The 16478-nt window shown below is 39.4% G+C and overlaps 1 protein-coding gene across 2 annotated transcripts in view; it reads left to right on the top strand.

Moving 5' to 3' along the window:
• The first annotated feature begins 391 nt into the window (after window positions 1–391).
• LOC123513849 (coiled-coil domain-containing protein 22 homolog) overlaps window positions 392–16478 on the top strand; it is an 80142-nt gene continuing 64055 nt past the window's right edge. Inside the window, exons 1-4 of one of the 2 annotated variants that reach the window (XM_045271259.1) lie at window positions 392–700; window positions 4227–4398; window positions 6248–6380; window positions 6578–6778. In XM_045271259.1, coding sequence (XP_045127194.1) covers window positions 651–700; window positions 4227–4398; window positions 6248–6380; window positions 6578–6778 — 556 coding nt within the window. In that variant the 5' untranslated portion in view covers window positions 392–650. Of the gene's footprint in view, window positions 701–4226; window positions 4399–6247; window positions 6381–6577; window positions 6779–16478 lie in introns of those variants that run through there. The other variant, XM_045271260.1, reaches the window with a different exon arrangement.

Raw genomic sequence — 16478 nt, 5'->3', positions numbered from 1 at the left:
AATAAATAATCAAAGGCTTGTGCAAATCGTCGTTCGACGAAATATATAGCTGCCACTCTACAAGGGCTGTTTCCCTCAATGCATGGTGTTGTTCAATATGAGGACTGTAGACTTGTCAAGATTTAATTTGATCGCAATTGTGCGTAATCTTCTTCAGAAAAACAATTTTCTTATGAGAAATGTCGGCTAATTTAGAGTGTGGTACATACCTCTTTCTTTCCTTCTACTCAGAAGCCTGCACAATTGCGATCAAATTAAATCCTGATAAATCTTCAATCCTCACCCCCAACACTGCCCTACAATTATTCTTGTAGAGTGACAGCTATTTCGTCGAACGACGATTTGCGCAAGCTTATTCAACCTCCTTGTTTGGATCCACTGAATTGTCAACACCATTTTTTCACTTTGTTCATATGATTATTCCATATATGAAATAACTTGGCGTAATGTTTATTCTTATATATTGAATGTGATGCAGAAGTAAAGTAATAGTAAAGAAAAAAAAATATGTATATATCTAGTCAAGATGGGACTAGAGCTCACAACAACACTGCTCGACTCAAGAGAGGGGCGGTGACCGGCCTGCTGTGGTCATATCTTGTTGTTTGTTCATTTTTTCCAGGTGCTGTCCTGTGTGTAAACTCGGTAGAATGGAGGAGGTGGACAAAATTCTGATCCTCACCTTGAATCATCTCGGATGGTAGGTGAAATTAATTAACTAAATTAATCTAAATTTAACCTAACCCAACCAAGTCCTCAGATCAGAGATTATCAACCCTTATTGGTTACTTGCGTCTTGCGCACTAATGATGTAGTGTAGACTGTGACGGCGCACCAACTCTACACTGAGTGTATATATATATATATATATATATATATATATATATATATATATATATATATATATATATATATATATATATATATATATATATATATATATATATATATGCATCTGGCCGCCTTATTTGGTGCCTCTTGGAAAACTCAGCTTTTTGGGTAGGGAAAACCAAAACAAATAAAATTTTGCAATTCTAAAATAGTCACAGAGGCCATATTTGGCTAAATAGGAAGAAATCCTAAAATACTAATCTCATACCTGGTGAGAAATAAGGGTAAAAAAAGTTCCACTCTAATGCTATAAGTAATCAAGGAAATTAACAACATCATTAGTCATAATATTCAAAAAGTAAATTCCCAAGATGAGATGCTAAAGCAGATTTGAATGACTCGAGACTGGGACGTCTAACAACAAACTTGGGAGAGGGAATTCCAAAGGCCAGTATTGCAGATCACAAATGAGAGTTTAGTAATGTTTAGGCTGGTGCAAACATGTGTTGATGTTTTCTAGTAGTGCTAAAATCTGGGTACAAGTAAAATTATTTAAGACTTAAGGAAGGTTTTCTAGTTACAATTTGCCACATCTTAATAATGTCATGATGTAATAATTACCCTTTAACAGAAAATAAATTTGAAGCTTTAAGACTGGTCATAATAGGGTAAATTCTCAAGGCCATCAATGCATTTAGTGCAACGATACTTAAGTGCTGTAATATCTTTAGCCGCTTCCCGGTGGCAGGGCAGATTAGTATACTACCAAATAAATATGTATACCAAATACTCTACCGGCTTTCATCCATGCATCATTTATAGTTTCCCAGAAAATGGGTAGTTAGTAGTTACTCCAGATTGACATCTGTATATAGACTGTGCCACAAAACTGAACAAACAGTTGAATCTATATATAGACTCTGCTGCAAAACTGAACAAATGACATCTACGGTCTGTATAAACTCTGCTGCAAAACTGAACAAACAATTGAATCTATATGTGTTTATAGGAATGTTTGGAGTTACTCATATCCAGGACTTGTGACCTGGATGTAATTTACTTCCATTTTTCTTTGTTTTGTACCCATTCATTTTTAGTCAACATTGCTGGCGTATGGTACAGTTCATTTCCTTGACATGATAGGCTAATGATAAAAGAAAGTGGAAAAAAAAATGCAAAAATTTACAGTATTAGCTTATGTTCGTAGCACATCCACCACTAACAAAGCACAAGCAGTTGACCAGTGTTTGGGTACTTGAGATGCCAAATTTTATTAATTTTGTTACTTGTAAGGAATCCTGTATATATAGACCATGCTACAAATTAGTGCAGTAAAATAAGAACAAATGTCTATATGTAGATGATCCAACAAAGAATCCCAATTCCGAAATGTCTACAGTATATATAGATCTTCCACCGAAAAGGGGAGTTAAATATATCCAAGGTTCCACACTGCTAAAATATATTCTAACAAAGGGTGTATCTGAGGGGTATACAATGTAGTCATAAATGAGCGATCATGGTTAACAGTGGATTTCAACAGGTTATTTGCCACAGCAGAAGCTTTACATGTAATAGTAGAAAAGTGTTTGTGGAACTTAAGTGATGTATTCATGGAAATACCCAAGTCCTGAGAAATATCTTTTTCAGGTAACATGTCATAACCTAATCTAACCTAACCTAGCAGGGAGGCTTCACACCTCTCCCCCAATCAGTTACAAATCCATATTAGACTGATAATCAAAGATTACTGAAATAGTACTTATGCATTAACACATACCAAGGGATAGGAAGTAGAGGAGTAAAAAGTCTAGCGAGCTGATATTACAATCAGAGCAGTGATCTGCCATGTCAAGTACAGTCAACCCTCGGCTATCGCGACTTCAGCTATCGCGTTTTATTGCTATCACGCACCCATGAAAAGCTGCTAAAATTTCATTATCGCGACCTCAGATGCCTGCTATCACGCGCCCAGCCATGACGTCATGAGATATCTGAGCGCTCATTGTCCAAAACTGCCTTCCCGCCAAGATTAAACACAGTCTCTGAGTGCGCGTCCTCCCCACTAGACAGTGATAGCCAGATTCTACCATTTTTTTTGCTCACAATGGCCACCAAACCTCCATGCCATCCTCCAATGGATTATACAGTAATTAAAAAAAAGGTAAAAATGAGGGATATTAGGAGTAAAATTTGTGTTGCGGCACCAATAACAATTTTCACCATTAGTTGTTCAATTTAGCTATCGCGTTTTCGGCTATGGTGCGGCTATTTCGGCCCCAATTGGGCACGATAGCCGAGGGTTAAGTGTATAGTGTAGTAGTTACCGAAAGATATCTGACTGGCTCATGCCGTGTGTGCCAAAGAAACTACTATTGAGAAACCATAAGTGTTTGTCAAAGCAAGCTTTAACAGTGTCACATACATACAAGTAGTATAAGTAGCACATCAAGAACAAAAACTGCTAGAAAATTGTTTTAGTTTTAGTCTGTTCAAATCTCAAAGTGCAGTCCTGGATGAACATTGCATCTCTGTGCATTAAAATTTTCACAGACATATAGTACAATGTGAACTTTACCTAAGCATATACTGTAGATATGTGGTGTGCAAAGGGGACAAGGCCTAATTCTGCAGATTAACTAAAATTGTAGAATAATGTAAAAAAAATATTTTGACACTTCCATATTATTTGAAGACCAGAAACAATCTGAAAAATTTGGGAAAAAAAAAAATAATATGGGGATAACCATAACCTCTTGTCCTGACACTACTACATGCATGTCTGATAGAATTAAGGCTGAATAATATCATGCAATATATATCAACTTCTGGAAACTTAAAACAGTTTTTAAAAAATGAGGTAAAATGGTAAATAGTAAGAATATTTGCACAACACCACCCTGCTGTTTTTGTGATGGCCATTATGTTCTTGATTTTGATGCCATTAGTATCCTTACCTACACAATGCTTCTTGTGTGGTTAAGTTTAGTTAGGGTTAAATTAGGTTGGGATGCTAGTGGCAAAGCAAGTTCCAGAAGATGGCCACCATCACAATTAGAACAGCAGAGCTACTTGCCTTTTCTTGATATTTACCAATCTTTTACTTTTTTCTTCAACAAGTGTCTGGAAGTTGATATATATTATGTGGTTTTCTGCAAGCTTGATTTTATCTGACATGTAAGTATTAACATTGAGAGAAGAGGCTTGGGTTATCTCCATATTTCCCACCCAAAAAATAAATGAGTAAATAAATAAATAGTCCAAAATGAACACCATCAAAGATACCTAATTTTTATTCCCTCCCTTTTTTCAAGTAAATCTTATTTTGCGTGTACTGATAAAGATGAGATTATGGACAACACTCAGTTTTGATAACTTTTAACAAAAAATTTCAGTGACATCGATGAGGAAATGAAAACAGTAGGAAGCTTTGGAATTGAGAAGGTAGTGGAAGGTGTGGTGAGGTGCCTTCATACCATCTCCAGTGACTGTGACCTACCCATCTCCCTGCCACAGAACATGGCTCAGCGCTTTAGGGCAGCTGCTGCCATTGCTCAGGCTGTAAAGGTGAGGCTGCAACACTACTATTTATTATGCATAGGTAAGCTGAAGGATGCTTACAAACAACTCGGTAACATTTATTATTAATTACTGCAAAATGTACTGGGTTTTTACTCTGAGTTTAAGGTCAGGCTGCTGCTTTAAGATGGTTAGACTAGGGTCCTATGCTTTCCACCTTTAGTAAATTGCATGCCTTCATATTATTTTAGCCTGCCACTTATTTTTTACTTTTGATTCTCAGTAAAAAGTAGATGGTTCAAGAAGTAAAGACACAAAATCTGGCTTTGCATCAAGCATATATTGGCTGGAAGGAAATATTGAAACATACAAGTCTGTGTAAAGCAGGGACTTTTGTGTTGCTGTGTTTGACATGCTGTCAAAATTCCACCTTCTGTCCGTTGTATGAGTTCTTTGTACTCCAGGGATTCTTGACAGCCTCACATTTTATGAGGTTGTCTTTTAAGATGTGTAATGTGAGATTTTGTGTCTTTTCCTTTTGAATCAGGAAAGTTAAAGTAACAAATGTTAGGTTAAATGTGAAACAAATTTCCTGGAGGTTTACATAGGTGGACCCAAATCTAATCTTTCTTCAAATAGCTGGGAAAGCTCCTGACCTTGAAATTGATGACAAGCTATAGCTTGATTTCTATGACACTTGCCAATGTATGATAATTACCTGCAAGTTACAATAGGGTGAAAGATGCACATACTGTTGAGACTCAATACTGGAATGTCATAATAGTTGAACTTTTCAATACTCGAACAGAAAAATTTGATTTAATACGAAAAAATACCTGATGGTCGAACTTCCACACATGTGGTTGTAAACAAAAGCTCCCTGGCCTCTCCCTCCCCCCCTCTGCCAGTTGTGGTGCTGCTGTCTTCAGAATAACATTCTCGTGCATTCTGTCTGTAGTTCTTCTTTTATAAACTTAGATTAACACCAAAGGCTTACTAGTGGTGAAAATATCTGGTAATCGAACAACTGCACACATGGTTATAAACAAAGCTCTGGCCTCTCCCTCACCATCGCTGCCATTGTCCCATTTTGATATTGTATTACCAGTAAAAAAATATTTGCCTGTATTCCGGTATATCAGGTGCTGGTGTACATCCCTAATCCTGCCGCAGTCTTGAAATAAACCATTCTTCTGCGTTCTGTTAGTAGTTTTTCATTTAGAAACTTACATTGATGCCAAAAGAGGCTTAATGGTAGTAAAAATAAGGAATCTAGTGAAAGTGTAAGTGTTATTGAGCTACATCCCTCCACTAGTGGGTTCACAGACATTTTCATGGATGGTGACTTGTCCTATGACAACCTCCTTCCTCCTCCCTGCCCTTCTCCCCTCCTCTTGTATGTTACCCATCACCAGCCTCCACTTACAGTATGTACAAATCAAAATTATAAAAAAAAGATACTTTGAATTTTTTATAAATTTGAGGTTTTGCTAAGATTAGAACGAATTACCTGATTTATAGGTATCAATAGCCGAACTTTTTGATACTCAAACAGCCATTTGGAATGAATTAAGTTCAAGTATTGAGTTTCTACTGTATTTATTACAGTTCCTTATCAAGGGACATCTAGTCTTGTGGGGTGTTTGTACATTTAGGCATGGAGACATCATTCTCAAAGTGATGCAAAATTGTTTTGAAAAATTTGTTCGTTAACAGGAATGCTTATAAACCAGGCTTTCACTGTACATCAAAACAGCTGTTGACATATGAGAGTTTACATCACTTACAAGTCTTCTTGAACATCTTACCTGAAAATCTTTCACAGTTACACACAATTCATATGCTGTGATAATCTGCATCTTGCTTTGCATTCCCATATTGTAATTTTGTTTTGCAGGATACTGGATACCCTGGGGATATTGGTTACCAGTCTCTCCTGTACCCAAGTGAAGCTGATCTTCGCAGAATATTTATGTTCTTGATAGAAAAGCTGCCCAGGGACTCCTCTCCAGTATCTGATGAACCCCTCAGTAAGTGTGTGTATGTGTGTGTGTGTGTGTGTGTGTGTGTGTGTGTGTGTGTGTAGTTGGACAGTTTTTAATGTGTACCTGCTTCAGTATCCTGAGGAATTAACATGAAGAGGGGAGTAGGAGAAAACATTTTTATTGTCATGTCTTGCTTCATCATAGCAGTGTTGTGTTTTGTTTAATGACAATTTTGTCTTCAGACAAAGTAACTCTGATTCACCGAGAGGCCAAGAGAAAAGTGAGTGAGGCCCTCTCCCAGCCCTGGATACCACCCCACTGCCGCCATGTGGTACACAAACACTCCTCTCATGCCTCCCTTACCAATTATGGCACTGCACACACACAAGGGTTCATATCCAAGCAATTCAGAGGCTATGAGGACCCATCACAACTTAAAACAGGTTGGTGGAAAGCACCGATTCATGAATGCTTGTGATTTTCCAAGGTTATGTAAAAAGTACCATTATATATTTAAGTAGCTATAATTTTCTATATAAAATGTACACTGCATTTCTTGAGATATAATTCAGTGACAGTGGCTTTGTTGAATATGATTCTTTATACAATGAAGATAGAGTGGTTCCTTGATTTACAAGTTTAATTCATTCCATTATGCAGCTTTATGTTGGTCTGTTTCCAACTCAAATCAGTTTTCCCTATTGAATTTAATTAGAATGTCATTAACCCTTCCAATACAATGACGCCTACATAGGCGTCATGAAACCCCAGTAGCATATACAATGACGCCTACATAGGCATCATATTTCTATTCTGTTTCTTCTTCTGTTGAGTTGTCCCATACTTTGTGTTGGTTACTAAGTAAAGATGCCATATGCTGTCCTTGAAATCCTATTGCTCCTCCCACCATCCTTATTCCCACCAATCACAAAAAATGAGCTACAGTATGCACCACCTTCTTCCCGCCTTGTGTCTAAAATTAGGAACACTCTCTCTCTCTCTCTCTCTCTCTCTCTCTCTCTCTCTCTCTCTCTCTCTCTCTCTCTCTCTCTCTCTCTCTCTCTCTCTCTCTCTCTCTCTCTCTCTCTCTCTCTCTCACACACACACACACACACACACACACACACACACACACACACACACACACACAACACACACACACACGTAATATTAGAAATAGATGTAGAAGAGGGAAAGGAAGATAGAGACGTTTCATACAAAGGAGACCGATTAAATTACAGAAAGGCTGATATTGAGAATCTTAAGAACTATTTTAAAAACATAGACTGGGAGGAGATGGAAAACTCAGAGACAATGCAAGACAAATATAACTTATTTTTGGAAATATACAAAACAGGAAAAGAAAGATTGGTTTAATGCAAGGTGTGCCAAGGCAAAGGAGAAAAGAGATGGAGCATGGAAAAGGTGGAGGAGAAATAGGAATCCAGCAAATAAGGAAAACTTCAAAGCAGCAAGAAATGAATATGTTAAGGTGAGAAAGGAAGAGGAAAATAACTTCAAAAAGACATTGTCGAAAAATGTAAGGAGCAACCAAAATTGTTCTATAGATTCATAAATGGAAAAATTAGGCAAAAAGAAAAAATAGAAAGGTTAAAAGGAGAGAACGGGATGGTGGACGACCCAAAAAGTATGGCAGAACTATTAAATAAAAAATTTCAGGAGGTCTTTACTAAGGAATCCAAATTCGAGAGGCACAGAGTAATAGAGAGACAATCTATATGAAAGAGATTAAGTAACCAAGCTTGAAATAAAAGAGTTAATGAAGGAACTGGATGAAGAGAAGGCAATGGGACCGGATGAAGTCTCAGGCAGAATACTGAAAGAATGTAGGGAAGAACTAGCAAGTCCTATATACAACATCATAAAATGCTCAATAGAAAATGGAACAGTGCCAGTAGAATGGAAAAGAGCTGAGGTGGTTCCCATATATAAGAGCGGAAGGAAGGAAGAACCTTTAAATTACAGACCGGTATCACTAACTAGTGTAATATGCAAGATGTGTGAAAGAATAATAAAGAAATAATGGATCGAGTTCCTTGAAGACAACAAATTAATATCAAATAGCTAATTTGGTTTTAGAAAAGGACGGTCTTGTGTAACTAATTTATTGAGTTTTTATTCTAGAATAGTTAATAGAGTACAAGAGAGAGAGTGATGGGTTGACTGCATCTATTTGGATTTAAAAAAAGGCGTTTGACAAAGTGCCACATGCAAGATTACTGTGGAAGTTAGAGGAGAAGGGTGGCTTAAAAGGAAGCACATTGAGATGGATAGAAAATTATTTGAGGGGGAGAGAAATAAGGACGGTAGTTAAAGATATGAAGTCAAAGTGGAGAGCAGTAGAAAGCGGAGTGCCACAGGGGTCAGTATTGGCACCAATACTTTTCCTCATTTATATTAACGACATGCCAGAAGGAGTGAACAGCTACATAAATTTGTTTGCGGATGAAACGAAACTGTGCAGAGTTATAAAGCAAAAGGAGGATTGTGAAATACTGCAAGAAGACCTAAATAAGATCTGGGAATGGAGTAAGAAGTGGGAAATGGAATTCAATGTGAACAAAAGCCATGTCATGGAAATGGGAAAGAGTGAAAGACAACCTGTGGGAATCTATAAGATGGGAGATGGAGTAGAACTGGAGAAAGTCAAAAAGGAAAAGGACTTAGGAGTGACGATGGAAGAAAACAATCAACCAGTAAGCCATATTGATAGAATTTTTAGAGAAACATATAATTTGCTAAGGAATATTGGAGTAGCATTTCACTACATGGACAAAGAAATGATGAAGAAATTGATAAGTACTATAATAAGACCCAGATTGGAATATGCAGGAGTAGTGTGGACCCCTCATAAAAAGAAACACATAAGGAAATTGGAGAGGCTACAAAAAATAGCTACAAGAATGGTTCCAGAATTTGAAGGGATGACATATGAGGAGAGACTAAAGGCTATGGATCTACCAACCCTGGAACAAAGAAGGGAGAGAGGAGACCTGATACAAGTTTATAAATTGATCAACAGAATGGACCAAGTGGATAATGAGAAACTGATCCTGAGAGAAGAATATGACATCCGAAGCACAAGATCACATAGTAAAAAGCTGAGAAAAGGAAGATGTCCGAGAGATATTAAAAAATATAGTTTCCCGCAGAGATGTATTGAGACGTGGAACAGTCTAGATGAAGAAGTAGTGTCTGCAACGAGTGTGCACACTTTTAAAGTAAGATTGGATAAGTGTAGATATGGAGACGGGGCCACACGAGCATAAAGCCCAGGCCCTGTAAAACTACACCTAGGTAAATACACACACACATGCAAGCAGTCATGCTGGACATTGGGGGGATTGATGTGCTACAACTGGCAATGGTAAACACATTGGATCAATGGGTGAAAGATTATACAGGATATAGAGGGGGAAGATGATCCATCAATGCTGGATTTGGTATTTACAAAAAAACAGAGCCATGTCCAGACATCAAATATCATACTCCAATAGGAAAAAGTGATCGTGTGGTCCTAGAAATCGAATTAGAGGATCGGTAAATTTTGGAATATAATGAGGGACACAAACACAAGAGAAGGAACCACACTAAATCAAATTTTGTGGGATTAAAAAGTTATTTTGGTAGTATTGATTGGAAAGAAATTATGCATGGAAAGACAATTCAAGGAAAGTATGATATATTTCTAGACAGGTATAATGAGGGGGTAAAGAGATATGTTCCTGAATATAGAGTAAAGAAGAGCAAACACACCTGGTATAATGCTATATGTGCGAAAGCTAAAAGGTGCAAGGATGCAGCATGGCAAAAATTAAGAAGGCCATGTAATGAAATAAATAGGAAGCAGTATAAAGAGGCACAAAATGAATACTTTAGGATGAGAAGGGAGGAGGAGAGAAACTTTGAAAAGGATGTAGTGAAAAGATGTGAAAAAGAACCCAAGCTTTTTTATAAGTATATAAATGGTAAAATGACAAACAGAGAGACCATTACTAAGTTGATTAAGAGGAATACGATATACGAAACATCGGAAGAAATGAGTGAACGTATGAATGAAAGCTTTAAATCAGTATTTAATGAAGAGGGAGAGTTTATAAAGCCAATTAACCCAGCAGCACAGGAATTAAGAGACATCATGGTAAGAAAACAGAAAATTAGAGAATTGCTAGAAAAGGTGGATGTGACAAAGACAATGGGACCAGATGGAGTCAGGATGGACACTAGGGGAATGTAGTGAGCAACTAGTAGAACCAATTTGGGATGTAATTAACAACTATTTAAGGAAAGGGAAGGTACTAAAGGAATGGGAAAGAGCCAATATAGTCCCATTATACAAAAGAGGAAAAATGACTGAGCCCCTAAATTATAGACCAGTGTCACTAACTAGTGTGGTGGGTAAGATCTGTGAAATTGTTATCAAAGAAAAATGGTTGGAATATCTGGAGAGAAATGAAATCATTAATAACTCCCAATTTGGTTTTAGGAAAGGAAGATCATGTATAACAAACTTACTAAGCTTTTATACAAGAATAATAGATGAAGTACAAGGAAGAGATGGATTGGTGGATGCAGAGCATCTAGACATTAAAAAGGCTTTTGACAGAGTACCACACAGAAGACTCCTATGGAAAGAAGAACACATGGGCAGAATTAAGGGAAATATCTTAAATTGGATGACAGATTACTTAACAGAGAGGGAAATGAGGACAGTGATAAGAGAAACACCATCAAGTTGAAGCGCTGTAACCAGTGGCGTACCACAATAATGTTCCAAATACAGTGATCCCTCATTTATCATGGTTAATGAATACCAGAACCACCCACGAAAAGTGAAAAACCGCAAAGTAGGATTTGTCCCCCCTAGGAATTTTCGTGTATGTGTATGTGGGTACCAGAATGTTTGAAATATGTAAACAGTATTTATACTTTACATATACAGTATTTTATTTAAATCTATTTAGTTATAAAACTTTATACAGTAATTATACATTTTCTCTCTCTCTCTCTCTCTCTCTCTCTCTCTCTCTCTCTCTCTCTCTCTCTCTCTCTCTCTCTCTCTCTCTCATACGATACGTAACACTCACTGTCTTCTGCCCTCTTTGATCATATCCAAAAGTTTCACTTTTTCACTGATGGTCATCATCTTCCTCTTCCTCTTGGGCTCACTAGAGGAAGCTTTTGCAGGAACATAGCGCTTAGGCGGCATTGTAAGGGCTTAACGAATCACTACTTAAACAAAAAAAGAAGTTATCGCGAAGACAACACTAAGATACAGTATGCAAGACAGTCAATAGTGTGGACGAGACTGAGAGACTGGTGAGATACAACAAGGGAAGATGTTAGGTGAGGCTGCGATGATGCACAGCCAATCAACTCACAGGATAAATCCACTCATGCTCTCATTGGTCGATCTCGTGCCGAGAACCAATCACGCGCCTTGCATGAGTGCCCGTGGGTATGTACAAAGCCTCTGAGTCAACTCATCTCTTTGTTTGACATGCTGGGAAACCTTCTCTCATGCATCAACATGAAACAATGTGTTTTTCCGCAATGTGACTGCCGATATGGCTGTATTTTTTCATTTTTATCGCGAGCTGCTAAGTGGCAGGGGAACACTGTATATGTATACGAACAATACATTTACAGTACTGTACGTACACAGTAATGTACATTGTCGTCGTTATTGCACACCAACTTACCGAATTACTGTACTTATAGTATTTGTAAGTGATGCCACGGACCCCGTGATATAGCGAAAAATCCTAGGTAAATACTTACATTGTCTGTGATGACAAAGGAGTATTTGGCAGCTCTCTGACTGATGGTAACTGCTGATAATTTCTCGACATTCTTCCTCTTCTACACAATCATCTGCTTTCTCTATTTCTTTCCCCCTTGCCCCTTTCTTTATTTAGCTTTTTTTTTTTATTTCGCATTGACGCAATTTATATTATGCATAGCAGGTATATGTTGACTTGTCATGTATGCTGCTTTGCAAATACGGGATACGTGTATTGAGGGCTTTCAGCTCATGAATCTTTTTATCCGTTGCTGTAAAACAATCAGAGAGAAAGAGAGAGATTGTGACATGTTGACTGAAAATTAATAAAGTGCACAAGACTTACCTTGGTCAGTTGAAGTGTGCTTGTAATTTTACGAGGTAAGTCACCTCTGCTGGAAGGGAGCTTCCACATGAGATACACTTTGCCACGTCATGCAGTCAGACTTCGAAGTAAACGACCACCCACATGATGTAGCACTGAGAATACTATTGAAATTTGCACCTGACAAGAGGGAGGGGGAGGAGGGCATGTGAAAGCTCCCCTCCAGCAGAGGTGACTTGCCTCGTAAAATTACAAGCACACTTCAACTGACCAAGGTAAGTCTCGTGTACTTTATTAATTTTACTTCCGCAAGTCACCCTCTGCGGAGTTGAGCTTCCCCATGAGCCTTTGAAACCATGTGGGTGTCGGACTCAGATGATGGATAAAAATGAAAAGTAAAAACAAAACACTCAAGTCCCAATTGTGCACAGCATTTTAATTATCCACAAAGTAGAATACAGGATCATACATCAAAGACCCCCTTAACAAACAATACCACAGAAAAAACAGGTATGGGTACAAACCAAAAAGTACATTAAGCAGAACATTACCTAAATAATAAATGACATCCCAAAAGGAATAAGCTAATACACGTCACTGTCCCCTGCCTATTGAAGGACTGCATCCTGAAACAGATCAGAATTGGTTACAATTGGTTTATCATAAAACTTTGCAAATGTGTACTCCCTAGACCAACCAGCTTTATTCATAATGCACGTCAGTGGGACTGCCATAGCCTTGGCCTTCGAGGCCGCAGCCGGCCTCACACTACCCGCCTTGAAGATGCTCGTGTCCACACCCGCCATACACAGCAATGACTTTACCCACCGTGCAATTGTGTCTTTTGATACGACAGCATGTGGTCTGTTGATGCTAATAAATAATTTGGAAACTTTCTGGTGTTCATCATGCCTAAGAGCCTTGGTCCATGTATTATATTCCAACAAAGTTTTACAAACATAAACTATCATCATGAGAATAAGCCTGAAATTGCACACTGGAAATATTGAAATTAGGTCTACATTGCTTCACAGTGCCACCCAGTGGAATGGAAATATAGTCATCTGTAATGTCCATGCCATGAAGCAGTAATAAATGTAAAGTCTGAACCCTGGCAGCTTGAGTGAGTGCCATTAAAGTGACGAGTTTTAAAGTGAGATCTTTGAGCGAGAGTTCCCGCATGGGATGCATGGACCGAAGCTTTTGCAAGACAGGTTGTATGTCCCATGTTGCTGTATACCTGGGTGTAGGCAGTCTTAGATTGAACACTCCTTTCATGAACCGGCAAATGAGTGGATGATTCCCTGCTCTGCATCCATCAAGCACAATCCCTAGCGATGACAAAGCATCCTTCGCCGTGTTAACGCAGTCATAGCCCACATTTCTGTGAAACGTCTCCGTTAAGAAGTTGATGACATGGGAGGCAGAGGGAGTAAGGGGATTAATACCCTGTCCAACACAAAATTGGTACCACCTAGCGACATGCGGCTGGTACTGTTTAGCCGTGCCTGGTCTCCAGAAAGCCAGCAAGATGTCCGCGCCCACTGCAGAAATGCCCTGTTCTCGCAGGCTCTCCCGGAAAGTGAGCAAGCTATGAGTCGAGTGTGGTGCATGACTGGGTGCGACCCGGCAATGGACGGATGCGTCAAAACATCCTTCCTGTTGGGAATGAGCTTGGGGAAATCGACCAGTAACCCTAGCAGCGTCCCCATCCAGGGCTGAGTCGACCATACTGGCACGACCATCCACACCCTTGCCTGCTCCGCACGGACCTTCTGGAGGCACCTAGTGATTAGAGAGAATGGGGGAAAAAGGTAAGGCAGATCAAACTGCGCCCATTGTAAGGTGAAAGCATAAAAAAATTTTGCTTCAGGATCCGGTTTCCAAGAACAAAAAGTATTGACCTGAGTATTCAGTCTTGACGCAAATGAATCAATGGAAGGCACACCGAACACCGACGCTATGCAATGAAAAATGCTCTCGTCGAGTTTCCATTCATGTCTGTCATTAAATGTGTGAGAAGTGCGATCTGCAAAAAGGTTTTCACTGCCTGGAATGTGACCCATGCCTGATGCTTTACACACCAATCCCAAATCAAAGTTGATAAGTAATTACACATAAGAGATCTTGTACCCCCCATCTCATTCACATAGGTCACGGCTGTAGTATTATCACAGAAAACTTTTATGTGTTTACCACCTAGCTCATGCGTGAATGCTTGAAGAGCAAAAAGTATAGCTTTGATTTCCAGCGCATTGATGTGCAACAATTTTTCCTCAGAGGACCAACAACCACTGGCGGTCATATGTTGAAGCTGGCCGCCCCAACCAGTGCTAGAAGCATCAGTGAATAGTTGAATTTCGGCCGCCACCCGATAAATCATCCTACATTGCAGAGTGATGTTGTGGAGCCACCAGCTGAGGTCTGATTTCATGTCCTCCGTAATACACATAAGTTGATCGAAATCCCCAATCATCTGACGCAATGCTGCAATCTTGGCCGCCTCCAACTTCCTGTAGTGAAGTGTACCGAGCTCAACAGCAGGAGTAGCCACTACTAACAGGCCTATAACCCTGGCCACCTCCCGGATTCTCTCCCAACTTTTAGAAAAAAGTGCTTGACAACTTTTGGTGATGGTGTCTACTCTGCGGACTGGTAGGGATACGGTCATAGACACCGTGTCAATTACATTGCCCAGGTATTCAATTCTCTGAGTGGGGATCAAATTTGACTTTTCTTCATTAATATAAAATCCTATGCTAGTCAGGGCAGCAATAGTGTCTGAAATGGTTGTGAGGCAGCCTTGCCTGGAATTGTGACAGATAAGGGAATCATCAATGTAATTTGTGATGGTAAAGCCCCTCTCGTGCAAATGTGCAAAAACAGGTTTCATGAGTTTAGTGAAAAGCCTAGGACCCTCAGCAATACCGTTAGGCAAGCAAGTAAATTGATAAACATCACCCTGCCAAGTGAAACATAAAAAACATTGATGCTCCACTGCAATCCTGACAGAGTAGTAAGCATGTCTAAGATCAATCGAAGCCAAAAAATCACCCTTATTAACCAGCTGAATAGCCTGTTCAAAATTTTCCATCTTAAAATGTTTGTAAGGGATGAATTGATTTAATTTTTCCAGATTGAGCACCAACCTATGTTCGCCATTCTTCTTGCATCTCAAGAAAATTGGCGGAATAACTTGACCCTCCTGTCTCTCTGTAAGTTGAATGACCTTAAGTCTAAGAAGTTTGTCAATTTCCTCAGAAATGATACGTGTCTCTGTGGCATTAAATATATATTCTAATTCTTGTGAAAACAAGTGGTTAATGTCATCAACCTTAATGTCTAAGTGACAACCTGCAACAATATCCAAAATGGCTGGGTCACAAGTAATTTTATGCCATTCCTTAAGAAAATAGTGAGGTCTGCTAGCCTCGAAAACCTTACTTGCCTCTATTGCTGCCGGGGCCTGGGCTGACCCCGGTCCTTGGCGTTTTTTGGAACAGAGTCCTGCCGTGTGGGAAAGTGTTGCCGCTGCACACCCCTGGTCCCCTGTCGCTGAAGACCATAGGGTTGGAACCTGGCGTAACTCCTGTGTGGCTGAGAGCCCCAAAACCCTCTTGCTCTGGAACTTGTGAAGGGCCACGTAGAGGGGGGCTTCTTAGGCGCGAACTTAAACTTCAGCTTCTCCGAATCCTCGATCTGTTTAGCAGACTGAGACACATCATCGCCAAAAAGAAAAGAAGTCACTGGCATCTTACTAGAACAGAGATGTGAGTACTTGGAGTTAATTTCACGCTTCATGGCGAAACGTCTTGCCAAGTTGTTTTTGTAGTTGGCATTATCCAACAAGGCTAAGGCCCCGTTAAGCAGGTCCACCTCACGAGCCACCTCCGGCAGATCGTCCACTTGGGCCACCCTGTCCAGCGCCAAGAGCGACTTAGTAACAATAGTGGCAGCCCGCAGGATGTCCGTCTTCTTTGCGTCAGTCCTAAGCACATCCAACACTTCAGGGTTG

Source organism: Portunus trituberculatus, chromosome 37 (genome assembly GCF_017591435.1).
Source record: "Portunus trituberculatus isolate SZX2019 chromosome 37, ASM1759143v1, whole genome shotgun sequence".
NCBI lineage: Eukaryota > Metazoa > Arthropoda > Malacostraca > Decapoda > Portunidae > Portunus > Portunus trituberculatus.
Note: the sequence above shows the minus strand (reverse complement) of the source record. Positions and strands in the feature narration are given on the sequence as shown.